Below are 26156 nucleotides of genomic sequence, written 5' to 3'. Positions count from 1 at the left end.
TACAAACACTAACAGGCAGCTGTGTGATGAAGGTGGGGGTGGTATATGGGCATGTTTGATTACAACTACCAGATGCTTTTGTTCTAAAAGATATTTCGACAGAGGATTCTGAAAGCAGCTCCAGGTTTCCAGTTTAGCTTAATAATTCTAATCTAATCACATTTAGTCCAAGGGAGTTGTCATCAACAGATGATTTAATTTAAACAAAAGTAAAGGGCACATTATATATATATATATAAAGAGCAAACTTTGAGCTTTACACCACACCTTTTCTTCTGCTTCTGTCATGAGTCTAGCAAAGATCCAATATAAATAAGTATTGTTCAGACACACCACACAATATTAACCTGTGGATTTTTGTTTAATTAAAACAACTCCACCAAATAAACATACAAACCTACAAATACAGGCCATCCTGCATGCTCAATCAGTAGGTTTAAAACCTTTTATACTTTGCAGAAAAATAAAAACCTGTGCATGAGTTTTTACCAGGTTTACTTATGTCCAACAATTTAGAGCCAATCCATATGGGTCCTATCCAGTGTGCCATAGGCTAAAATGGGGCATGACACTGGACCTATGGATGATCCAGCATATTTGCCCGTTGGCTTGGTTGACCCATATTGCTGGAAATATGGTGTGAGAATTGTGTGTCTTGAATAAAACAGCGTACACAAATTCGTAAGAATAGACAATAGATATTGAATTTCCTCCCAGCCATTGCAATAACTGAACTGTAAGTGATGGGAGATCAAATGGGCTCCAAGATGCCTGTAACATAATGTTTAAAGTAGACTTAAAATAGAATTCTGCAATTAAAGGAGATATGTTTAGTACATATGGCTACCTTCCTTCTCCTCCTGGGGGCGGAAAGTCCCACTGCAGCTCAGCTCAGCCAGCTGCAGCAATATCCCATCTCGGCTGGCGATGGGCTGAGTGGCAGTGTGACTTATTGGCTTCAGGCTTTTGCTGGTGCTCAGGCCCAATACTCACTGAGTCAATCACTGGCCAAGGTGGTACATCGCTGCGGCCAGCAATTATATAAGCTGCAGCATGACTGTTAACCCCCAGAAGCAGAAATAAGACTGCATCAGGGACCGGCGCAGGATGCTGGAGGTGAGCAAAGGTTTATTTTTATGCACTACATTATGGGGGAAATTGATAATTGGCTTCATACTACTTTAATGATCTAAATGTCCCTGCAATTGCATTTTCTTGAGCAATTTTTGGTAGAACATCTTTTAAAGTTGTCTACTGTTTGGTGTACCATATACTACTTTTTGCAGTAGAGCTGTATTTGCCCAAATTAAATATAGAATGGTCTCTTTGCGCAAAGCCTACTTTTTTGTGTGCAAACCTACACCACCTAATAGGACATGTACAAATGTGTCAGATGCCAGAGTACAAAAGCTTAAAGGGGTACTCTGCCCCTATCCAAAGGATAGGGAATAAGATGTCATATTGGGGGGGACCTCAGTGGCGTCCGGCATTCGTTTAGAGCACCGGGTGACGTCACTGCCACGCCCCCTCAGTGAAAGTCTATGGGAGGGGTGTGACTGCCATCAAGGTGTGACTGCATCATTGAGGGGATAAGATGTCTAGGGGTAGAGTACCCCTTTAAACCTAGCTCTGCAGCTCACTGGTTTCTATAATTGTGCAGAATTGAACAAGTTTGTGCTCCATTTTGGTAAATTTTGAGAAACTGTAAAAAATACACCAAGCAAACAGGAGTAAAAATCTATACTACCTCACACCAACATTGATATATGTCCCCCTATGGGCATACTTCTGGAGAAAAAAACAGCCATAAATGCGGTTTGATGTTTGTGCACTCTGGACCTGATAGATAAAAAAATCATATAAAACTAAGGAGAGTTCTGACCAGCGCTGCCAGATCAAAAAGACATTTGATTTTCTGCTAAAATGCTTTAAGGGAATCTGTCAGCTGTAATTCACATTCCAAACTGCTGACACTGTTGGATGACATGTACCTTCATGCTCTGTGCTTTCCTAACATAGATACATGGCTCCAGAGAATAAAATAATTTTTCTAAGGGGAGTTCCAAATTCCTTTATATTGTCACCTTGCTTTGGGCCATGACTATAACTGTGAGGAAGTGTTCTAGCCAGAGTGTTGGGAATGCTTTTTGGTACCAAAGATTACAATTATTATTCTATGATTTGGAAGCCCATGTGTCTGCTCGCCCGAACAGCCAGATAAGTGTCAGAAGTTTGCAACATGAATTGCAGCTGACAGATGTCCTTCAATGTTCTATATACAAGAGCCAGCCATTTGTTTCTTACATTGATGTTCTAGGTTGCGCTGTGCAGGTTTTTAATGTTTTTCTGTGCTTCTTCCTTGCTTTTTCCTTGGCAAAGCATAACATGCCTTTCTGGAGAATCACAAACCACAATGACCTCATCTCTCTACATCAAGCTCTGGAGCTGGACTTTTTGTGAGGTATCAACAAAAAAGCAGACTCCACAAGCCACCAGATCAGCTGGAATAAGACAAGCAGAACTACATTTTGTTAACCTACGAGATACCAGTTTGATCTGATTTTATCCGCCTCCATTCTCCTGCAAGAGGAAGAATTACTTATGTTGTGGCCTCCACAGATGAAAAGCCATCCATGTTACTGTCCTTCAGTATTGCAGAATGTCCACCTGTGTCTCTCACATGTCACCTACCTCTTCAGTTGATTGCCAGGCTATTTCTTCAGTTTCTTGCTAGTTATTTTAAATGTCACCTACCTCTTCAAGCTTAAGTTCTGTCATCACCATAGTAAGGGCATGTGAAATAAAACCTCTGCCATCAATAAGTAAGATGGAGCATACAAAAAGCAAACTTTTGGTAAATATCTGGACCGTAAAATGTAGCAGTGGATTCTGACTTATTCATGTAATTCATCCTGATGTCAAATGAAATCTCCAAATCTTTAAACTATGGATGGATACCGTCTGCATCAGACTAAATCTGTCAGCTCCCCTACTCTGAAGACCAGGGGCAATGTACATTTATTTGGGATTTTTAACAGCAGCACAAGTCATAATGGCTTGTCCTTATTGTTTTCTCGATAAGCATTCTGGAAAACTTTATGAAATACCTCGATTAGGGAGGCGGAAAAGACTCCCGTTACTATATCTTGGAAGTTGGTAACTTATTAAAATATTTTTCTTTTCTCTCTCTATTCTTCTGTCTTGTTTTTACATCTCATATTATAGCCAACAAAGAACATAACCCCTTTTGGGGAGAAAGAGACACTAACATTATTTGATAATGTTGTTGAAATTGCTGTCCAAAGTATAGATTTTGTTTTTATCAAGTGCAGGAATAAAATTTCTTACTTGGTATTAAACTACAAAGGGACCAATGTCTGCATTTAATGTGTCATTTCTGGTGTTTTAGAGAGAAGATCGTAGGGTTAATTGAGCCAAGAAAAGCTTGACTATGTGGTCATCACTCGTATAACTCCATTTATTGGTGGCATGTTAGATATGGGCTAGCCGCTCAGTTTCATCATATTGAAATTTTTGTAAAGATAAAATAACACAACCGACAAAAATGTACCATTTAAAGTTTTATTTTAAACAAAATAGAATATAGAAATATAATAAAGCACTAAGACTTCAGGCAGAATTTTTTACCATGGAGCAGTTAACATTTCACAAAATAGTTTAATATAATTTATGTAAAAAAATATGAATACTGAATTTTTCCTATTTAATAGTTCTCCCCAATCCACAGTGAGTCATCTTTGTGAGGTGGGGAAACCCTGTTAGGCCCCTTTCACACTACAGGTATCATCCTGTAAAAACCTCCATTATTACTGCCGGCAAAAAGTCCCGAAAACAGCCATCAAAGATTCCCATTCATGTCAATGGGATTTTTTGACCATCCTTTTGCATCAGGAATGTCCTTTTTTACTAATGTCTTATTTTTGCCGGCACAAAAGATGGTGCATGCACTAATTTTTGGTCCGGCAAAAATGGTGAAAAAACGGCCGTTAAAATTTTACATTGAAGTCTATGGGAAACAGATGTAAAAAAAAAAAAAAAAAAAATGACAATAATGGGTGTTTTTTTGTAACATCTGTTTTTTGTACTGAGCATGCTCAGTACAGCTTTACAAAAAAGGGTTAAAAATCTGATTAAAAAAAACTGATGCTGCTCATACGTTATTACCAGTTACATCTGTTTTTTTTTTTTTAAATTTAAAGAAAAAACCCATTAAAAATAACGGATGATGGTCGTTACCAGTTATTGCATCCGTTTTTTGTTTTTTTTCGTTTTTCCATTATTGTAAAATAACGGCAGTAAAAAAGCAGGATGATACCTGAAGTGTGAAAGGGGCCTTACTAAGATAAAAAGAACAAACCCACAAATATAGAAGTAAAATGATATATTTATTTTATATATATATATATATATTATGTATATATATGTGTTTGTGTGTGTGTGTATATATATATATATAATATATACACACACACACACATACCGTATTTATCATATTTATTTATAAGTCTACCTGCGTGTTATACGCCAATAAGCCGCTGCAGTTCAATGATTTAAAGCGGGCGCTTTAAATCAATGAACTGCAGCAGCTTTTGCAGGTCCAGAGACCTGCCGGCTTCTCTGCCCCTGCCTATCCTGGGGTCCAGAGACTGCCGACTCCGCTGCCCCATTGCCTCCCCCCATCCCCAGTTGTATAATTACCTGTTGCTGGGGTCGGGTCCGCGCTGCTTCTGGCTCCGGTGCCGGTCTCCTGCGTCGTTGCTATGCGCGGCGTAATGACAAGTGACGTCGCATTGAAGACATCACTCATCATTACGCCGCGCATAGCAACAACGCAGGAGACCGGCACCGGAGCCAGAAGCAGCGCGGACCCGACCCCAGCAACAGGTAATTTTACAACCGGGGATGGGGGGAGGCAATGGGGCAGCGGCGCCGAAAGCCAGGGGGAGAGAAGCGGTGGCAGCAGGGCTCTAGACCCCAGGAAAGGCAGGGGGAGAGAAGCGGGCAGCGACGGCCTCTCTCCCCCTGCCTTTCCTGGGGGCTTCTGCGGGGTCAGAAACAGTGTATCGGGGTATACACATGCACCCTCATTTTACCAGGGATATTTGGGTAAAAAACTTTTTTATACCCAAATATCCTTGGTAAAATGAGGGTGCATGTTATAGGCCGGTGCGTGGTATACCCCGATAAATACGGTATCACGTATCCATACATAAGTATACAATCATTTTTCTAGCTTTTGATGAGGCACTTTTCACAACTATTCACATATAAGCAGCAACGTTATAGTAGAACTTGTGGATGCTTCCAGAAAAGTGATCAGTTTCACATTTTAAGGGACCGTCTATTTTAGACAATGTATCCCCTATACAACCTATAGGAGAGAAGTGTGAGATCGCGAGGGTCCAACCACTGTGACCCAACACCATATTTAAATGAATTACATTCACATAAATACTTGCAGTATTCACAGCTACTGACTATTGTATAGTAATAAATAAGATAGATAAGCCACCACACACTAATCTATAGGGATGTGTGAACCATGACCCTTACAAGTCTTCAGTAGGCGGGAGCCATATACTGGATGAGAGCGGCAGCTCATTTAAGGCTTTGCTGTACACAGTGACTGCTTTGTAGGGTACCGCAGTAAAACTACGGTAAACTACGGTAAATACGGTAAAGTGTAGCTATCTTTTCCATTTCCAACACAACAGTGAGACAGAAGTGATATGCAGGGGAAAAAATGGGTCACAGAGGTCATTATAGGGATATGCCATAACACTGTATGACGAAAGACCCTTTTAATGTGTGACTAAGAATTTTAATACTATTGTGTACTATTGGTCTGCATATGTAGGTTATCTTCTACATTTATTTGAGCAAGTCCTTGCAATGGTTTTTCTGGTAGTCAAACAATTCAACAAGCAGTTTGACATCTGACCTTTTATATTTTACTGTAGGTGGTCGTGTGCACATTCATGTTTTTTCATGTTTACTAGTGTTATAAGTTAGTATAGACGTATGTGCACTACATTCACAACTACCGTATGTCAATAGGGGATAGTGTTGTACTGAACATCAAGTTGCACCTGCTGTTGCTAACCACAGAATTTCTGAGAAGTACCAGAAGACTAATGTGATGCAACCAGAGACACATTGTAACATACTTTTTAAAGGAGGATAATTTCAGAATGGAAATAATCAAATGTGTTACATGCTAATTTAGTAGGTTTTTTTTGTTGTTGTTGCATTACGATAAATAAAATGTGCTGTTTTTACAGAATTTTTGCAACAGAGCTTGCTGTAGATCTGAAAAGCCACAGCATGCCTACGATCACAACGGCCCTCATTTACTATTTTTCCATCCTCTCTAAAAAAAAAAAAAAAAATTTTTCTTTTTGCGTTTAACCCCATCTTAATGAAAGGGCTTTATACATGTTAGCGGTTTCCTTATTTTATCTCTGTTAAAAGTGAAAAGGTACCAAAAACGGTAAACAATTTTCAAAAAGGACTGTGCAAAGATTAAAAACCACAACTACTCTTTAGAAAACTAGCTGAAAGTGTCGACCTGAGAGGAGGGGAAAAAAGGGAAATTTTGGCACATGACATTAATAAAGTGAAACGCATTTTTTCCCTCCATATACTCCCCCATGGGTAACATTTTCTGCATCTATTTCATAAAGGCATAAGTGGAAAAGACCAGCTTTCCTAGGATAATTGCAGAGCTAAATATGCCATTCTATAATTAGTCATTTTCCTAGTCTTAAGTTTTGTCAGAAACATATTTGTGCCATCTGGTACATCAAAATACTGTTTTGTCTCACTGCAAACATTGGGGTGTAGACAATGGTAATAAAGCAACCTCAAACAAAGACCTACAGTAATAAATACTATGTTAGTTACAATAATATGTGTTTCATACTCATCCAAAATGGATGGAAACTTATTTATTTTCCAAGAGACAATAAGGATCACACTGTCTAAGATAATAAATCCATGGTAGAAAATACTCCTGTAGACTGTTCTCCTATCAGCAATGTTAAACCAGGAGAAGTAAAGAATTATGGCCACTGTAGCCCTGTAGACAATTTCTAGGTGTTTGTGCTTCATAAATGTTGTCTTCTGGAGAAAGGCCCATGAAAAGAAAACAAGCCAAATGCCAAGAAAGTGCAGAGCAATTAACCAATGGAAAACAACTGTAAAGAGTGTTATGCACAGGATGCGTGATGAAATGAGGCAGAAGTTCCAGGAGTAGTAGACGGCTGAAGAGAAGTTGCTTAGCTTCCGTTTTATCTTCAGGGACATTCTCAGTGATTGGTGGTAGTCTAAAATTGCCCAGCTGATACAGATAAAGGATATTGAGATGCTGAAATCTAGAAAACAAATAGGAGTGTTAAACTCTGCAAAATAAAGTTAATTTAATGGTACTGTGCTTTGAGATGTTTCCAAGAAAACCCTACTTGCCCACACTCCCTCTCTTTGGCCTAGATTGCCCATTTGGTAAACAGATTAGTACAGTACTGCAACTTAGTGAATTTTTACCTTTGCACACCTTTCCCAATCTCTCCCTCTCCCCCCCCCCCCCCCCCCCCAGAGAAGTGTGTGTATGTAAATATATATTTAACCCTTTAGGGACTCGGACTCCATCCCTTTTATGCAATTCTGACACAGTTTTTTCGTGACATTCTACTTTAACATAGTGGTAAATTTTTGCCGTTACTTGCATCCTTTCTTGGTGGAAAATACAAAAATTTCATGAAAATTTTGAAAATTTTACATTTTTCTAACTTTTAAACTTTCTGCTTGTAAGGAAAATGGATATTCCAAATTATATATTGATCACAAATAGAATATGTCTACTTTATGCTGGCATCATAAAGTTGACATGTTTTTACTTTTTGAAGACAGAGGGCTTCAAAGTTTAGCAGCAATTTTCAAAATTTTCACGAAAAATTCTAAATCAGAATTTTTCAGGGACTAGTTAAGTTTAAGGCTAAGTTTCCACTTGTTTTTTTTTTTTCTACCAGTTTTTGAGCCAAAGTCAGAAGTGTATTCAAAAGGAAGAACATATACTTCTTATACTTATGGATCCACTTCTGACTTTGGCTCATAAACTGCAGTGGCAGTTTTCAAAAAAAGCCAGAAAAAAAAAGTGGAAAATTAGCTTAAAGTGGATTTGAGGGGCCTTTCTGTGAGAAATACCCCATAAATGACCCCATTATAGAAACTGCACCCCTCAAAGTATTCAAAATGACGTTCAGAAAGTTTAACCCTTTAGGTGTTTCACAGGTATAGCAGCAAAATGCTGGAGAAATTTCAAAATCGTAATTTTTACACTTGCATGTTCTTGTAGAGCCATTACAAGGGGTAAAAGGAGAGAAATCCCCCAACCCCCCAAAATTTGTAGCCCAATTTCTCTTGAGTGAGGAAATACCTCATATGTGGATGTGAAGTGTTCTGCAGGCCCAGTAGAGGGCTCAGAAGGGAAGGAGTGACAATGGGATTTTGGAGAGTGAATTTAGCTGAAATTTTTTGGGGGACATGTCTCAGTTAGGAAGCCCCCATGGTGCCAGAACAGAAAAAAAAAATCCCCCACATGGCATACTATTTTGGAAATTACACCTATCAAGGAATGTAACAAGGTGTTTGACAACTTTTCAGGATCCATAATGGCAGCAGGTAGCTCCGCCCCCTTCTCCCCATGCTCTGCGCGGGAATCTGTAGGTTAGCTGAGGGAGGACACTCTCCCCCTCTGTCGGCGCTGTCTTGTGAGCGCCGGACAGGGAAAGCTCAGTGCCTTTCTGCGCCTCTCATGAACGGGGCTTAGCTCAGCCCATCCTCCCCGCAGCAAGCCCTCCAGGCTTAGGGTGCTGCCAGGGTTGTTATTACAACATGGGATGTCAGAGGCTGTCTCGCTCCTCTGACTCCGATTCAGGGCCAAGGCCTCCTCCGGCTCAGCGGAAGCCTGTCTATCTAGCCGGGCAACGCTGCTCGCTCTCCCGGCCAGAGTGGCAGGTGCTTCTACGGCGTGCTGCTCACCGCTCCTGCTTAGTTCATGGCTGCCTGCGCTCACTATCGCCGCAGGCTGGCTTAGAGCAGCTGTGCGGCGAGTGGCCGGAGCACCTGTTTAACTGTTTAGGCACCAACACAGAGAGTGCCGGTGGTGCTTTTCGCAGCCTTCGGATGCTTCCGCAGCTGCGAATGCTCCTTCCCCTCTGCCCCAGCAGCGATGAGCTTTACTTTACTGGAGGGAGATGAGCGTTACTTTACTGGAGGGAGAGCCCTTCTCCCAGGGTGTCTCACAGGACACCCGTAGTTCCCCTTCTCCCGTTCCTGACGGGCATGGATCAGCGCATTTATGCGCCTCTCTGGCTGTGTTTAGCTCCACCACCTCCCTCCTTTCCCCCGAAGCGTGTCCAGGTTTGGGCTTGGGGGCTAATGCTCTAAGCGCAAGGAACCCACACCAGATTTATTGAAAGAAGGAAAAAAAAAAAAAAAAAAAATGTCTTCCCCTGATCTCTTTGACTGAGCCCTCTAGTGGCTATTAGTTGTATTGTGCCTTTGTGGGCTCCCTCTTGTGGCAGCCCATAGCTATTACTAGAGATGAGCGAAGTTACAGTACAGTAACCCCCCGACATGCGATGGCCCCGACATATGATCAAATCGACATACGATGCTTTTATATGTCGGGGCCATCGCATTAACTGCTATCCGACAGCGCAAAATGCTTAAGCTGCTGTCGGATAGCAGTTTAAGCATCCCGGACAGGTTCGCTTACCTATCCCCGCTGCTCCGGGTCCACTTCGGGATCCTCCGGCGTCTTCTGCATCTTGTCCAGGGTCCGGGCCTCGCTTTCCAGCGTTATGTCGCTACGCACGTCGTGCCGGCGCAGCAGCGTAATAACGTCACCAGAAAGCGAGGCCCGGACCCTGGAGAAGATGCGGAAGACACCGGAGGGTCCCGAAGTGGACCCGGAGCAGCGGGGATAGGTAAGCCGGAACAGCGGGACAGCATTGGGAGCCCCTGGGACAGCATCGGGAACGGTGAGGACAATGTCCGGAGCGGCGGGGACAGGGGAGTATAACTTCCTATACTTTGCACGAATCCCTCAACATACGATGGATTCGACAAACGATGGGTCGTTTGAAACGAATTACCATCGTATGTTGAGGGACCACTGTACTTCGATTTTGCACGAACCTTGTGGCTCGGCGGTTGCTGACTTTTGCCTGCATAAATTAGTTCAGCTTTCAGGTGCTCCAGTGAGCTGGAAAAGAGGGATACAGTCCTAGGAGCTCCTACTCCTAAGTCAGCAACCGCTGAGCCGCAAGGTTCGTGCAGAATCAAAGTACTGTAACTTCGCTCATCTCTAGCTATTACAGTTATTTGCGTAATATCTGTTTTTATCAGATTAATATCTGCTGGCTTCGGGGTTCTTCCTCTGTAGGGACTCTGCCATGTGGCTTTTATTCATGGGAGGGTACTGGCATCTGAAGCGATGGTTTCCTCCTCCGCTGGTCAACCATCTGGGGAGGGTTCTTGGCGTGTGCATACACTATGATTCCCTCCTCCACAGGTCACCGATCTCATAGCTGCCGCATCAGCGATTAATGTTCTGATACCCCTCTTACAAACCATTAAGCCAGACAGTGGTCTGCGTGGTTCCTCCGCCACCTGTCATTTCTCACATGCCTGGTGGCTCTGCGACTGGAGTTCCGGTACCCCAATGCTAGTGTGCAGTGTCCGAAGAAGTGTCCTGACATGTCCTATGGACCCTTTATGAGGTGACGGGGGATACCATCCATCCTCAGCCTCCCCTGATCTCCCAGGGGGGCGGTGATTCTATCCATTGCTCCTAGACCTCCCTGTCCTCCCACCTGCGACAAAGGGGGCACAGTGATAAGCTATAAGACGGTTGTTCCCTTTTCGCCAGCACCTGGAGGTGTACTCGTTCAGCCAGACCGTTGTCTGCACGGTTTCCGATGCAATCGGTCTCCCAACCCTGGGCTACTGCATGCATGGCTGGGGTTTCCTGTACCTCCCTGCTGGGGGAGGAATCTGGAAGATGCTCCCAAGCAGGTACACAATGTCTGATGTCAGTCAGTCAGTCATTCATCTGCTTGCGGATCACCCATCGGATTGACTGCACTCCAGTACCCCACTTTCAGTGGAGATTTCACAGAAGTGACCCTGTGCTTTCAGGAACCCTATACCAGTCAGCCAGGCGGTAGTCTGTATGGTTTACGACTAGGTCGGGTCACCTACCATACACTTCCCACATCTTGACGGATGGTCAGGTAACCGACTGCCTGTTGCTCCATGGGCCTTTCACAATGCACCACATTGTGGTTCGCAGGGTTCCTTATTTTCCCAGGTCCTTCTCCACATGCCTGCTGCTCTCCATGGATAAGGGCTGGTATGACAAGACCGGTGTGTCCACAATTCCTATGCCACCTAGCCAGACTGTCTGCATAGTTTTCTCATCCACCAGGTCACCTTCCCCATTCTTGCCGCTTCAGCGGCAGACGTCCAGTGACTCACTTTCAGTGTAAAGTTCCGAAGTGACTCTGTGGGTTCATTGGACCTTTCTACCTGTAAGTCAGACTGTCTGCATATTTCATGCACCTCATTTGTCCTCATCTCTTGCGTTTGCGACTGCAGTTCTGGTGTGTAGCGCCAAGAGATGGGGTGTGGGTGTTTCCTGCAGGTTCTAGGGACCTTGCAGCAGCACTCTGTTCCCCTTTCTAACAGCGTAACGTTAGTCTTCTCAGGGCATGGTTGGGGCACACTGTTGGGTGCTGAGACTGGTTTCCAGTCTTCAGGACATTTGTATGTCTGTGGTTCCTTTCGTGGTGGCAGTCTTGGTACACCAATGTCTGTGTCCTTACATATGCTCTGGACACCCAGCTCATGCAGAGCCTTCTGCCCCTCCTGTGTGACTGTTTCCGCAGGTCTGCGGCAGGTGAGCACTTCTACTGGCATGAGGCCTGATGGGGCGGTCTGTTCTTCAGCTCCACATGCCTCCAGGTATCTTCCTGGTTTCCTTTACGGGGTGGCTCAGGCGCCTACTCTGTTGCCATAGTCATCGGCCAGGATGGCTCTGTGGCCCACCATCTGCCACCTTATTTTTATTTTTTTTTGCAGGGTCTAAGGTTTCGCCCCAATGGGATATTTCCTCCCAACACTGTAGGTTGCTGCGTGTGCTTCTTACTGGCATTCGTAGTCATGTATCTTCTTGTATAGTCATGTATCTAGTATCTTCCCAAGCTCCAGTGGCAAGGATTCAGCTCCCTCTGGGGACACAAAATGGCTCCTCTGTACCTTGGTATGTTTTTGCATGGTTCCTGGGGGCTAAGTCCACCCAGTACTTTTGATTCATTATCGTAGGGCGTAATTTCCTTGCTCCTACGGTACATGGCGCTCTTGGGAAATTCCCTTCCACAGGGGGTACAGGGATCAGGAAGCTTGGCACAGTTAGTGCCAGAGTTTCATTTCCACCTCCCCTTGTTTTCCCCACCTCTAGGGGGACTAGTTCGCTGAGCATTTTCTTCTGCCAGGATGGAGCCATCTCCCACTTCCCCCTACATAGGTGGGGTACCTGGCTGGGCCTTTGTTTTTTTGCTGGGAACGATCTTCAGGCCTTCGTAATGATTGCGGTCTCAGGCACGTGTAGTGCCCCTGCCCAAGCTTCTCCGAGATGTCATTGTGGGGCGAGTTTTTTGCACAGGTCTTCATGTCCTGACATAGCAGTATGTCTCCCGGGGCATTCTAAGTTTTTTTGGTTTTGCTCCCCCTACAGGTGGGGTACTTTCTGGTGATTTGAGAGTCTCCAGTTCAATGACAACCATTCCGGGTTTCCAGGTTACTCCTTACTTTCCTTTTCCTCCTTCAGGGTCCATATACTTTGGGGTTTGTGGTTCCTTAACGCTGTTCAGCCTGTGTGTCGTCCTCTCAGAGTCCACTCTTCTCTCAGGGTGCTCACGCTGTGCCCCTGGGACTGTGGTTTTTGGCACCTACAGCTTTTTGGTTCAGATCTTCTGCACCGTGCCTCTCTGGAGACTGTCCCTGTCTCTTTTCCTGAAGTTTCTGGTCTTCACCTTAACTGGCTCGCCTTTGGCTCTCCCTGGCGTTTTCTGGCCATGTTTTCTGGTTTTGGCTGGTCCGCTGTATGGGGTTATCTTGTCGTTCCCTTTTCCTTTTTTGTTTCCAACCAGGCTCTCCCTGTGTCTTGTCCTGTACTTCTCGTAGTTGGTTTCCTACTTCCTTCCAGGTTGGTTCGGCCCATCGGGTCTCCGCATTGCTCTTTCTTGTCTCTCTCTGTGGCCTGTTGGTTTAGAATCTCTTCTAAGGACGGTCCCTTCCTTGGCATCATAGTCCATCTTCATGGACAGTGGGAACTGCCGGACGCTTAGTTCCAGGCCTCGGATACCTTAGCCCAGGGTCTCGTCCGTGTGTCTTACGGCCGGAAGGAGTTCAGTCTCCCGACTGACTCCCTTCCTCTAGTGTTGTTTTTCCCAACCCAGGGACTGCTTTGGTATGTTCCATGGTCTCTATGTTCCCCATAGAAGAGTTACAGAGAAAAGGAGATATTTTTTTTTCGTACTCACCATAAAATCTCTTTCTCGTAGCCCTCATTGGGGGACACAGCACCCACCCATTTCTTCATTCTTGTCCGGATAGCCTTTCCGCTTCTTGGGTGTTTCTCCGGGATTCCTTTCTAGGGTCCTTCGGACTTGTCTCTTGGTTGGCTGCTTTGTGACAAAACTGATTACCTCACTTCCAGTGGCGGGTATATCCTGCCAGGGAGGAGCTGACTTTTTTTTTCTCCTAGTCTCAGTGCTTCCTAGTGGCAAGAGCATATATCCATGGTCTCTGTGTCCCCAATGAAGGCTACAAGAAAAAGATTAAGGTGAGTACTAAAAAAATCTCCTTTTTTACAAGGTGTAATAGGAGAAAATGCCCCCGAAAATTTGTAACGCCTTTACACATCTTTCTTCTGAGTATGAAAATACCCCATATGTGGACATCAAGTGTCTGCGGGCGAACTACAATGCTCAGAAGAGAAGGAGCGCCATTGAGCTTTTGGAGAGAGAATTCCTTTGGAATGGAAGTCGGGGGCCATGTGCATTTACAACGCCCCCATGGTGCCAAAACAGTGGACCCACCACACACACACATGACCCCATTTTGAAAACTACAACCCCCACAGAATTTAAAAAGGGGTGCAGTGAGCATTTACACCCCACTGGCGTTTGACAGATCTTTGGAACAGTAGGCTGTGCACATAAAAAATTACATTTTTCATTTTCACGGACCACTGTTCCAAAAAATCTATCAGACATCTGTGAGGCGTAGATGCTCACTGTACCCCTTATTACATTACATGAGGGGTGTAGTTTCCAAAATGGGGTCACATGTACGTTACAAATTTTGGGGGTCTTTTTTTTTCCCTTTTACATCTTATGAAAATGAAAAGTACAGTGCAACACCAGCATGTTAGTGTAAAAAAAAAAATGTAACAGGCTGGTGTAGACCCAAACTTTTCCTTTTCATACGGGGTAAAAGGAGAAAAAGTCTCCCAGAATTTGTAACGCAATTTCTACCGCAATTTCTTGAAATACGACAGGGCTACGAAGTGAGAGAGTCCCATGCGCATAGGGGCGGATCCATATGAAAGCGTCAGGCCCTATTCACACTGTGGAATTCCGCTTGAGGAATTCCTACTCAAATGAAAGCTTAATATACTTCTATGGGAGTTCACACTCCTATTCACACTAATGCAGAATTTCCGCTTGGATTTGGCAACAATCCAGCACAAAATCCTCAAAAGCGGAATTGGGGGGGGGGGGGCGGATGAGCAGAAATTCTGCCATGTGAATAGGGCCTTCCAATTGCCTCCGCTACCAAAAATATTCTACGCCAGTGATTCCCAAAACAGGGTGCCTCCAGCTCCCCGCATGCCTGGACAGTCAGTGGCTATCCGGCAATGCTGGGAGTTGTTCTTTTTCAACAACTGGAGGCTCCGTTATGGAAACACTGCCGTATGATACATTTTTATTGGGGGGGGGGGGGGGGGGGGGGACAGTGTACGTGTGTATATGTAGTGTTTTACCCTTTATTTTGTGGTAGTGTTTTTAGGGTACATTCGCACTGGCAGGGGTTTACGGTGAGTTTCCCACTAGGAGTTTGAGCTGTGGCGGAAAATTTGCCGCAGCTCAAACTTGAAGCAAGAAACTCGCTGTAAACCCAACCATGTGATTGTACCCTGTCCATTCACATGGGGGAGGGGGTGTAAACCTCCAGCTGAAAACTACAACTCCCAGCATGCACTGACAGACCGTGCATGCTGGGAGTTGCAGTTTTGCAAAAGCTGGAAGCACACTGATTGGAAAACCTTGAGTTAGGTTCTGTTACCTAACTCCGTATTTTCCAACCAGTGTGCCTCCAGCTGTTACCAAACTACAACTCCCAGGATGTACTGATCGCCAAAGGGCATGCTGAGAGTTGTAATTATGAAACAGCTGGAGGCACGTAACTACACCTCCCCGCATGCACAGCCGTTTGCTGTTTGTGCATGCTGGGTGCTGGGAGTTGTAGGTTTGCAAGATTTAGAGGGCCACGGTTTAGAGACCACTGCGCGGTGATCTCCATATTGTGGCCCTCCAGCTGTTGCAAAACTACAAATACCAGCATGCCCAGACAGCACACTGCTGTCTGGGCATGCTGGGAGTTGTAGTTTTGCAAGATCTAGAGGGCCACAGTTTAGAGACCACTGCGCGGTGATCTCCAAACTGTACCCCTCTAAATCTTGCAAAAGTACAAATCCCAGCATGCCCAAACAGTAAACGGCAACTGCTGAAAGGCTACAGTTTTGCAACTGCTGAAAGGCTACAGTTTGTAGACCATTGTATAGTGGTCTCCTAACTGTGGCTCTTCAGATGTTGTTAAACAACGTAGCCCACCAGGGAGCCGCATTTCATCGCTGCCGCACCAGAGACCTCCTGCCACCTATCGTCGCCGCTGGTTAGGGACCTCTGGCGCTGCCGCTTGCAGGACAGTTCTCCCGGACTACCGTGGGTGGCCAGAGCGGGGGAACCGAACATTAAACCCCCCCCCCCCCTGCTATTGGTCGGTCGCTCCTGCCCGACTAATAGGAGGGGTGGTACCCCTGCCCACCTCACTCTAATACCTTCAGGGGGATCATTTGCACGGGATGCCTGCTGAACATTTTCAGCAGGAATTCCAGTCCCGTCCCCCCCGGCGAGCAGCGGACCGGAATTCCCACGGGCGTACAGGTACGTCCTGGGTCCTTAAGGATCGGAGATGCAGGTTGTATGCATACGCCCTGCGTCCCCAAGAGGTTAAAAAATTAAATAAATAAATAAATAAATAAAAAGCTCCAAACCCCCCATGACATGTTCTCTTATTTCTGTGGGTCAATACGATTAAAAGGATACCCATGCTTATATGCCTTTCTATTATTGTACTGCTTTAAAAAAAAAAAAAATAAGTGTTTACAATTACAGTAATCTGACCACTTATACATTTCAAATTTTTCTGTATATGGAGTATTATGAGAGCTAATTTTTTGTTCCATGATCTATAATTTTTTTTCTTTACCACTTTTGTTTATATATGACTTTTTTTTATTTATTACTTTTTATAAACATTTTTGGGGATGTGACTAGAGATGAGCGAACTTACAGTAAATTTGATTCGTCACGAACTTCTCGGCTCGGCAGTTGATGGCTTTTCCTGCATAAATTAGTTCAGCTTTCAGGTGCTCCGGTGGGCTGGAAAAGGTGGATACAGTCCTAGGAGACTCTTTCCTAGGAATGTATCCACCTTTTCCAGCCCAACGGAGCACCTGAAGGCTGAACTAATTTACGCAGGATAAGTCATCAACTGCCGAGCCGAGAAGTTCGTGACGAATCGAATTTACTGTAAGTTCGCTCATCTCTAGATGTGACGTAACCAAAAAGCAACAATTTTGGACTTTTTTTTTTCTCTGTACGTCACCTGTACAAGACCATTAATATTAGAGATCAGCGAAGTTACAGTGATTTGCTTTGTCACGAACTGCTCGGCGGTTGCTGACTTTAGCCTGTATAAATTAGTTCAGCTTTCAGGTGCTCCGGTGGGTGGGAAAAGGTGGATACAGTCCTAGGAGAGAGTCTACTAAGATTGTATCCACCTTTTCCAACACACTTGAGCACCTGAAAGCTGAACTAATTTATGCAGGCTAAAGTCAGCAAACGCCGAGCCGCGAGGTTCGTGATGAATCGAATCACTGTAACTCTGCTCATCTCTAATTTACACTGCTCCAAAAAATAAAAGGGAACACTAAGATAACACATCCTAGATCTGAATGAATGAACTAATCGTATGAAATACAGGGTGGGCCATTTATATGGATACACCTTCATAAAATGGGAATGGTTGGTGATATTAACTTCCTGTTTGTGGCACATTAGTATTTGTGAGGGGGGAAACTTTTCAAGATGGGTGGTGACCATGGTGGCCATTTTGAAGTCGGCTATTTTGAATCCAACTTTTGTTTTTTTCAATAGGATGAGGGTCATGTGACACATCAAACTTATTGGGAATTTCACCAGAAAAAACAATGATGTGTTTGGTTTTAACGTAACTTTATTCTTTCATGAGTTATTTACAAGTTTCTGACCACTTATAAAATGTGTTCAATGTGCTGCCCTTTGTGATGGATTGTCAATGCAATCCCACTATTCACACACTGATAGCAACACCGCAGGAGAAATGCCAGCACAGGCTTCCAGTATCCGTAGTTTCAGGTGCTGCACATCTCGTATAAGATGGTACACCACCACATTATGGGTGTCAGGTCCAAGCATTCCTAGATGAACAGTTTCCTGGAAAGTGGATTGGTTGTTGTGGGCCAGTTGAATGGCCCCCAAGGTCTCCCGATCTGACCCCCTTAGACTTTTATCTTTGGGGTCATCTGAAGGCAATTGTCTATGCTGTGAAGATATGAGATGTGCAGCACCTGAAACTACGGATACTGGAAGCCTGTGCTAGCATTTCTCCTGCGGTGTTGCTATCAGTGTGTGAAGAGTGGGAGAAGAGGGTTGCATTGACAAGCCAACACAATGGGCAGCATATTGAACACATTTTATAAGGGGTCAGAAACGTGTAAATAACTCATGAAAGAATAAAGTTACGTTAAAACCAAGCACATCATTGTTTTTCTTGTGAAATTCCCAATAAGTTTGATGTGTCACATAATCCTCTTCTTATTGAAAAAACAAAAGTTGGATTCAAAATGGCCGCCATGGTCACCACCCATCTTGAAAAGTTTCCCCCCTCACATATAATAATGTGCCACAAACAGGAAGTTAATATCAACACCCATTTCCATTTTATTAAGGTGTATCCATATAAATGGGCCACCCTGTACCTTTGTCTTTTCATAGTTGAATGTGCTGACAACAAAATCACACAAAAATAGAGGTCTGGATATGGAGTCACACTCAAAATCAAAGTGGAAAACCACACTACAGGCTGATGCAACTTTGATGTAATGTCCTTAAAACAAGTCAAAATGTGAGTTAGTAGTGTGTGTGGCCTCCATGTGCCCGTATGACCTCCCTACAGCGCCTAGGCATGCTCCTGGAAAGTCTGTGGTGTAACGTGGCGTTGGTGGATGGAGCGAGACATGATGTCCCAGATGTGCTTAATCGGATTCAGGTCTTTGGAACGGGTGGGCCAGTCCATAGCATCAATGCCTTCCTCCTGCGGGAACTGCTGACACACTCCAGCCACATGAGGTCCAGCATTGTCTTGCATTACGAGGAACCCAGGGCTAACCGCACCAGCATATGGTCACACAAGGGGTCTGAGGATCTTATCTCGGTACCTAATGGCAGTCAGGCTAACTCTGGCAAGCACATGGAGGGCTGTGCAGCCCCCTAAAGAAATGCCACCCCACACCATTACTGACCCACTGCCAAACCGGTCATGCTGGAGGATGTTCTCCACGGCGTCTCCAGACTCTCACGTGCTCAGTGTGAACCTGCTTACATCTGTGAAGAGCTCAGGGTGCCAGTGGCGAATTTGCCAATCTTGGCGTTCTCTGGCAAATGCCAAATGTCCTGCATGTTGTTGGGCTGTAAGCACAACCCCCACCTGTGGATGTCGGGCCCTCATACCACCCACATGGAGTCTGTTTCTGACCGTTTGAGTGGATACATGCACATTTGTGGCCTGCTGGAGGTCATTTTGCAGGGCTCTGGACCTGCTCCTCCTTGCATAAAGGCGGAGGTAGCGGTCCTGCTACTGGGTTGTGTCCCTCCTACGGCCTCCTCCACGCCTTCTGATGTACTGGCTTGTCTCCTGGTAGAGCTTCCATTCTCTGGATACTGTGCTGACACACACAGCAAACCTTCTTGCCACAGCTCGCATTGATATGCCATCCTGGATGAGCTGCACTACCTGAGCATCTTGTGTGGGTTGTAGACTTCATCTCAAGCTACCACTAGAGTGAAAGCACCGCCAGCATTAAAAAGTGACCAAAACATCAGCCAGGAAGCATAGGAATTGAGAAGTGGTCTGTGGTCACCACCTGAAGAATCACTCCTTTATTAGGGGTGTCTTGCTAATTGTCTATAATTTCCGTCTGTTGTCTGCTCCCTTTGCTCAACAGCATGTGAAAATGATTGTCAATCAGTGTTGCTTCCTGAGTGGACACTGTCCCTTTGGATAGGGGATAAGTTGTCATGCACCACAGTACTCCTTTAAGTAACCTAGTTGCTCCTATATGCAGTTAGAATCTCAATATGTATCCATGAACTTGGGGATTTGGACAAATAAGATCCATACTGAAAGGAGTTTTCTGGGAAGTAAGGGCATAAAAATGACAGCATTTTCTATCCCTGTGCTTGCCTGCTCTTTCTGTAAGTGGGATGCCTTGTCTGATGTTGTTTTGATTTGATTTTTTATATGTATTTTTTTGTGTGTACTGTTATCTGTGACCAGGGTGTTTGTTCATAGTTTTCAATGCACAGAAATCTTGTGTAACATTTAGGTCATGAGTTTTGTTTGGAGATAAAGGTTGTGTTAATGTTAGAGTGCTTGGTGTGACTTACTTAACCATGACCTGGATACTAGTAGACGCCTGAGATGTGGAGTTAATAAATGCATAATTAGGCGCATAGGCAGGATCAGAAAAAAATAAAAACCCATGTGACAGAGCAGTGTGATAAGGGGGAAGTGATAAGATGAACAAAAGTCCATGTTCCCCCTCCTCCTGGGGTGATCTACAGCAATACCAAGCCAGGAGAAGAAATTTACAGTCTCTGCAGTTTTCCAGCACATCCACCTGCTGGCCAAAATGAGAGCGCACGTGCAGATCCCTCTTCAACCTGTCTTAGCATAGAATGTGACCAGAGTGGTGATCTTGATCATATTGTGCCAAATTGTTTAACCCCTTAAGGACATGCTTACACCACCTCATGATCGCCCCGATTGGTCGGCCAGGACCGACCAACTGATGAATCAGGGCTCCTGATGGTGAGAGCAGGTGCACATCAGTGTGCAGTGGCAGTGCTGTGCCATCAACTGTTGCATAAGTACAATTCCCAGAATGCCCTTTTGCTTTCCATGCATGCTGGGAGTTTTAGTTATGCAACAGTTAGTGACACTTCAAAAAGTGTGCTTCTAGCTGTTGCATCACTACAACTCCCAGCATGAAGGGCAGCCATAGGGAATGCTGGGAGTTGTAGTTATGCAACAGCTGGGGGCACATAACTACAACTCCCAGCATGCCCTTTGGCTGTCCAGGCATGCTGGGAGTTCTAGTTATGCAACCACTAGAGCACATAGGCAGACATAAGTTTTGACGCAGAACCCTATAGACTTGAATGGGGTCAGCGGAGGATTTTCTGCAGCGGAGACTCCTGCTCGCTCCTTTGAAAGTCGCAGCGGGAAACACACTGCGAGTTTGAATGGAAATACACCCACGTGAAATTAAAAACGGCTCGTACAGCAGTTTCCTAAACAGTGTGCCTCCGGATGTTGCAAAGCAACTCCCAGTATGGCCGGACAGCCATTGACTGACTGTGCATGCTGGGAGCTGTATTTTTGTAACCGCTGGAGGCACCCTGTTTGGGGAACACTACCTTAGGGTATTTTTGGTGGAGGAGGCAAACGCCATTCTTGCATCCGAGTCTATCAATGAGGGGGGGGAGAGGAGGAAGACCCAACTTTCCTTCTTTCTTCCTCCTCCCCCTCATCATCATCCAGTGATGATGAGCCCCTAAAAGGCGGTGCCAAAGGGCAATGCCAGTAGAGTTCCACCATACAAGTTTCCCTGTCCCCCTTAAAATCGACCCTGTACTCCCGTACAATTTTCCCTGTCCCCCCATACTAGCGACCTTGTCCCCCGTGCAATTTTTCCTGTCCACCCATAAAGGTAACCCCAGTTCCAGAACTTGGTCAGTTTCATGGTGGCTCAAGCAAACTTGTACACTCAACAATTTGTGGTCCAGCACCCCGATGCTTTTTTGGCTAGGCCCAATAGATGGGCCCCCATCAATGCAGCCCTGACAAGGACATATTAGGGTCTGGTCCTGCATATGAGCCTAGTCAAAACAACAAAGTTTAGGCAATACTGGAGTGGGATGTTCTGTACAACACCGCACTTTACCGGCCATGAAAAGGGCTCGACTTAGTAAGTCCAGCAGATTTGTTGCTGCCCTTGTGCCGGTGTCAGAAATATACACCACCTATAGAGGACAACATGCACAGTTATCTAAGGCTTCTCAGCAATTTTTTTTTAACCCCTTAAGGTTCAAGCCCATTTTGACCTTAAAGGGGTACTCCATCCCTAGACATCTTATCCCCTATCCTTTGATAAGATGTCTGATCACGGGGGCCCCACCGCTAGGGATCCCAGTGATCTCGGCTGCGGAACCCTGCTGTCATCAATGCACAGAGCAAACTGGCCGTCACGCCCCCTCCTATAGACTTGTATTGAAGGGGCAGAGCCGGGACATCACAATTCTACAGCCCCTGTATCACCCATCATTACGCACAGAGCGAATTTGCTCTGTGCAGCAATGAAAGTGGGGTGCTGCAGCCGAGATAGTGGGGATCCCCAGCGGCGGGACCCCTGCGATCTGACATCTTATCCCCTATCCTTTGAATAGGGGATAAGATGTCTAGGGGCAGAGTACCTCTTTAACCCCTTAAGGACCAAGGGCGTACAGGTACGCCCTTGGTCCTGCTCTCCTGATATAACGCGGGGTTACACAGTAACCACGCGTCATATCACGGCGGGCCCAGCGTCATAGTGAAGCCGGGACCCGCCTCTAATAGTGCGCAGCGCCGATCCCGGCACTGCGCGCTATTAACCCTTTAGCCGCGCGCTCAGAGCTGAGCCGCGCGGCTAAAAGTGAAACCGAAAGTGGCCGGCTAGCTCAGTCGGGCTGTTCGGGATAGCCGCGGCTAATCGTGGCATCCCGAACAGCTGACAGGACAGCGGGAGGGCCCCTACCTGCCTCCTCGCTGTCCGATCGCCGAATGACTGCTCAGTGCCTGAGATCCAGACATGAGCAGTCATGCGGCAGAATCGTTGATCACTGGTTTCTTATGAGAAACCAGTGATCAATGATGAAGATCAGTGTGTGCAGTGTTATAGGTCCCTATGGGAGCTATAACACTGCAAAAAAAAAGTGAATAAAGATCATTTAACTCCTCCCCTATTAAAAGTTTGAATCACCCCCCTTTTCCAATAAAAAAAAACCACAGTGTAAATAAAAATAAAAATAAACATATATGGTATCACCGCGTGCGGAAATGTCCCAATTATAAAAATATATCATTAATTAAACCGCTCGGTCAATAGCGTGCGCGCAAAAAAATTCCAAAGTCCAAAATAGTGCATTTTTGGTCACTTTTTATATAATTTAAAAATGAATAAAAAGGGATCAATAAGTCCTATCAATGCAAAAATGGTACCGTTAAAAACTTCAGATCACAGCGCAAAAAATGAGCCCTCATACCGCCCCATACACGGAAAAATAAAAAGTTATAGGGGTCAGAAGATGACAATTTTAAACGTATTAATTTTCTTGCATGTAGTTATGATTTTTTCCAGAAGTCCGACAAAATCAAACCTATATAAGTAGGGTATCATTTTAATCGTATGGACCTACAGAATAAAGATAAGGTGTCATTTTTACCAAAAAATGTACTACGTAGAAACGGAAGCCCCCAAAATTTACAAAACTGCGGGGTTTTTTTCAATTTTGTTCCACAATGATTTTTTTTTTCCGTTTCACCGTAGATTTTTGGGCAAAATGACTGATGTCATTACAAAGTAGAATTGGTGGCGCAAAAAATAAGCAATCATATGGATTTTTAGGTGCAAAATTGAAAGAGTTATGATTTTTTAAAGGCAAGGAGCAAAAAACGAAAATGCAAAAACGGAAAAAACCCCGGTCCTTAAGGGGTTAAGGACCAGAGCATTTTTTGCAAATCTGACCACTGTCACTTTAAGTATTAATAACTCTAAGATGCTTTTACTTATAAATTTGATTAGTTTTTTCGTGACATATTCTACTTCATGTTAGTGGTAAATTTTTGTCAACACGCATCATTTCTTGGTGATAAATTCCCAAAATTTCATGAAAATTTTGAAAATTTTGCATTTTTCTAACTTTGAAGCTCTATACTTTTAAGGAACATGGACATCCCAAATAAATGATATATTGATTCACAATAGGGATCGACCTATTATCGGTTTGGCCGATATTATTGGCCGATATTCACGATTTTCTAAGTTATCGGTATCGGCAATTACCTTGCCGATAATGCGGGCGCTATAAATCAATGAACTGCAGCGGTAGGGGGAGGCAATCGGGCAGTGGCGGTGGTTAGACTTAGGACCCCAGGACAGGCAGGGGGGAGAGAAGCGGGTGGCGGCCGCGGTCTCTGGCCCTGCAAAAGCCACTGCAGTTCATTGATTTAAAGTGTCCGCTTCAAATCATTGATCTGCAGCAGCTTCTGCGGGGCCAGAAACAGTTTATCAGGGTATAACCGCGCACACACATGCACAATTTTACCAAGGATATTTTTTTGGGGGGGGGAAAGAATTAAAATGCATGGAATATCGGTATAAATTATCAGCTATCGGCCTGAAAGTTCACAGGTTATCGGTATCGGTTCTAAAAAATCTATATCGGTCAATCCCTAATTCACATATACAATATGTATATACAACCTAAAGTTGACATGTTTTAACTTTTTTAAGACATTAGATGGCACGAAAATTTCAAAATCAGAATTTTCAGGGTCCAGTTAAGTTTTGAAGTGAATTTGAGGGTCTTTATATTAGAAATACCCCATAATGGACCTAATTATGAAAACTGCACCCCTCAAAGTATTCAAAATGACATTCATTCAGTTTGTTAACCCTTTAGGTGTATCACAGGGATAGCAGCAAAGTGGAGGAGAAAATTCTAAATCTTAATTTTTTACACTAACATGTCCTTGTAGACATTTTTTTTTTACAAGGGGTAAAAGGAGAAAAAGCCTCCAAAATTTGTAACCCAATTTCTCTCGAGTAAGGAAATACCTCATATGTTGATGTAAAGTGCTCTGTGGGTGCACTGCAAGGCTCAGAAGAGAAGGAGTACCATTGGGCTTTTGGAGAGAGAATTTGATAGGAATGGAAGTTTGGGGCCATGTGCGTTTACAAAGCCCCAAGAACAGCTCAACTCCCCCACATGTGACCCCATTTTGGAAACTACTCCCCTCAAGGAATGTAATAAGGGGTGAAGTGAGCATTTACACCCCACTGGCGTCTGACAGATCTGAGCTGTCTAAATGAAAAATACAATATTTCATTTTCACGGACCAATGTTCAAAAAATCTGTCAGACACCTGTGGGGTGTAAATGCTCACTGCACCCCTTATTACATTCTGTGAGGAGTGTAGTTTCCAAAATGGGGTCACATGTGGGGAGGTCCACTGTTCTGGCAGCACTGGGTCTTTGTAAACTCATATGGCCTTCAATTCCAGCCAAATTCTCTCTCCAAAAGCCCAATGGCGCTCCTTCTCTTCTGAGCTCTGTAGTGCGCCTGCAGAGCACTTTACATCCACATATGGATGGTGTTACAAATTTTGGGGGGATTTTTTTCTATAACCCCTTGTGAAAATGAAAAATTTGGAGTAACACCAGCATTTTAGTGAAAAAAAAAAATCTAATTTTTCATTTTCACATCCAACTTTAATGAAAATTTGTCAAACATCTGTGCAGTTAAATGCTCACTGTACCCCTTGTTACGTTCCGTGAGGGGTGTAGTTTCCAAATTGGGGTCACATGTGTTTTTTTTTTGTTTATGTTAGAACCTCTGTAACTATCAGCTGACAGACCGTGCATGCTGTTGGGAGTTGTAGTTTTTCCACAGCTGTAGGCACACTGGTGTGGAAACACTGAGTTAACAGACTTACCCAGTGTTTCCACACCAGTAATCCCTCCAGCTGTTGCAAATCTACAACTCACAGCATGCATGGTCTGTCAGTGCATGCTGGGAGTTGTAGTTTTGCAACAGCTGGAGGCACACGGGTTGGGAAACACTGAGTTAGGTAACATATCCTAACTTAATGTTTCCCCACCAGTGTGCCTCCAGCTGTTGCAAAACTACAACTCCCAGAGAGACAAAGGGCATGCTGGGAGTTGTAGTTAGGCAACAGCTGGAGGGGCAGAGTTTAGAGACCACTGTAGTGTAGTGGTTTCCAAACTGTGGCCCTAAAGATGTTGCAAAACTACAACTCCCAACATGCCCAGACTTTCCAGGCATGCTGGCAGTTTTAGTTCGGCAACATCTGAACAGCCAGATGTTGCAAAACTACAATGACCAGCATGCCTGACTCTCAAAGCATGTTGGGAATTGTAGTTTTGCAAAATCTGGAGGGCCACAGTTTGGAGACCAGTGGTCTCCAAACTGTGGCCCTCCAGATGTTGCAAAACTACAATTCCCAGTATGCCCAGACTGTAGGGATCGACCGATTATCGGTTTGGCCGATATCATCGGCCGATAATCACGATTTTGTGCATTATCGGTATCGGCAATTACCTTGCAGATATGCCGATAATG

The 26156-nt window shown here is 44.5% G+C and overlaps 2 protein-coding genes across 4 annotated transcripts in view; one reads left to right on the top strand and one right to left on the bottom strand.

The window, feature by feature from the left end:
- Positions 1–3365, top strand: part of EYA3 (EYA transcriptional coactivator and phosphatase 3) — a 55669-nt gene extending 52304 nt beyond the window's left edge. For all 3 annotated transcript variants that reach the window (XM_056557296.1, XM_056557295.1, XM_056557294.1), the window contains one exon: positions 2380–3365. In XM_056557296.1, coding sequence (XP_056413271.1) covers positions 2380–2460 — 81 coding nt within the window. In that variant the 3' untranslated portion in view covers positions 2461–3365. The remainder of the gene's footprint in view (positions 1–2379) is intronic.
- A 2335-nt stretch (positions 3366–5700) lies between these two features.
- Positions 5701–26156, bottom strand: part of XKR8 (XK related 8) — a 33384-nt gene continuing 12928 nt past the window's right edge. The window contains exon 3 of the mRNA XM_056557293.1: positions 5701–7394. Within this exon, the coding sequence (XP_056413268.1) occupies positions 6730–7394 (665 nt within the window). The 3' untranslated portion in view covers positions 5701–6729. The remainder of the gene's footprint in view (positions 7395–26156) is intronic.

Source organism: Hyla sarda, chromosome 2, assembly GCF_029499605.1.
Source record: "Hyla sarda isolate aHylSar1 chromosome 2, aHylSar1.hap1, whole genome shotgun sequence".
Classification (NCBI taxonomy): Eukaryota; Metazoa; Chordata; class Amphibia; order Anura; family Hylidae; genus Hyla; species Hyla sarda.
The sequence above is the reverse complement of the archived record's forward strand: the minus strand, read 5'-3'. Positions and strand labels throughout refer to the sequence as shown.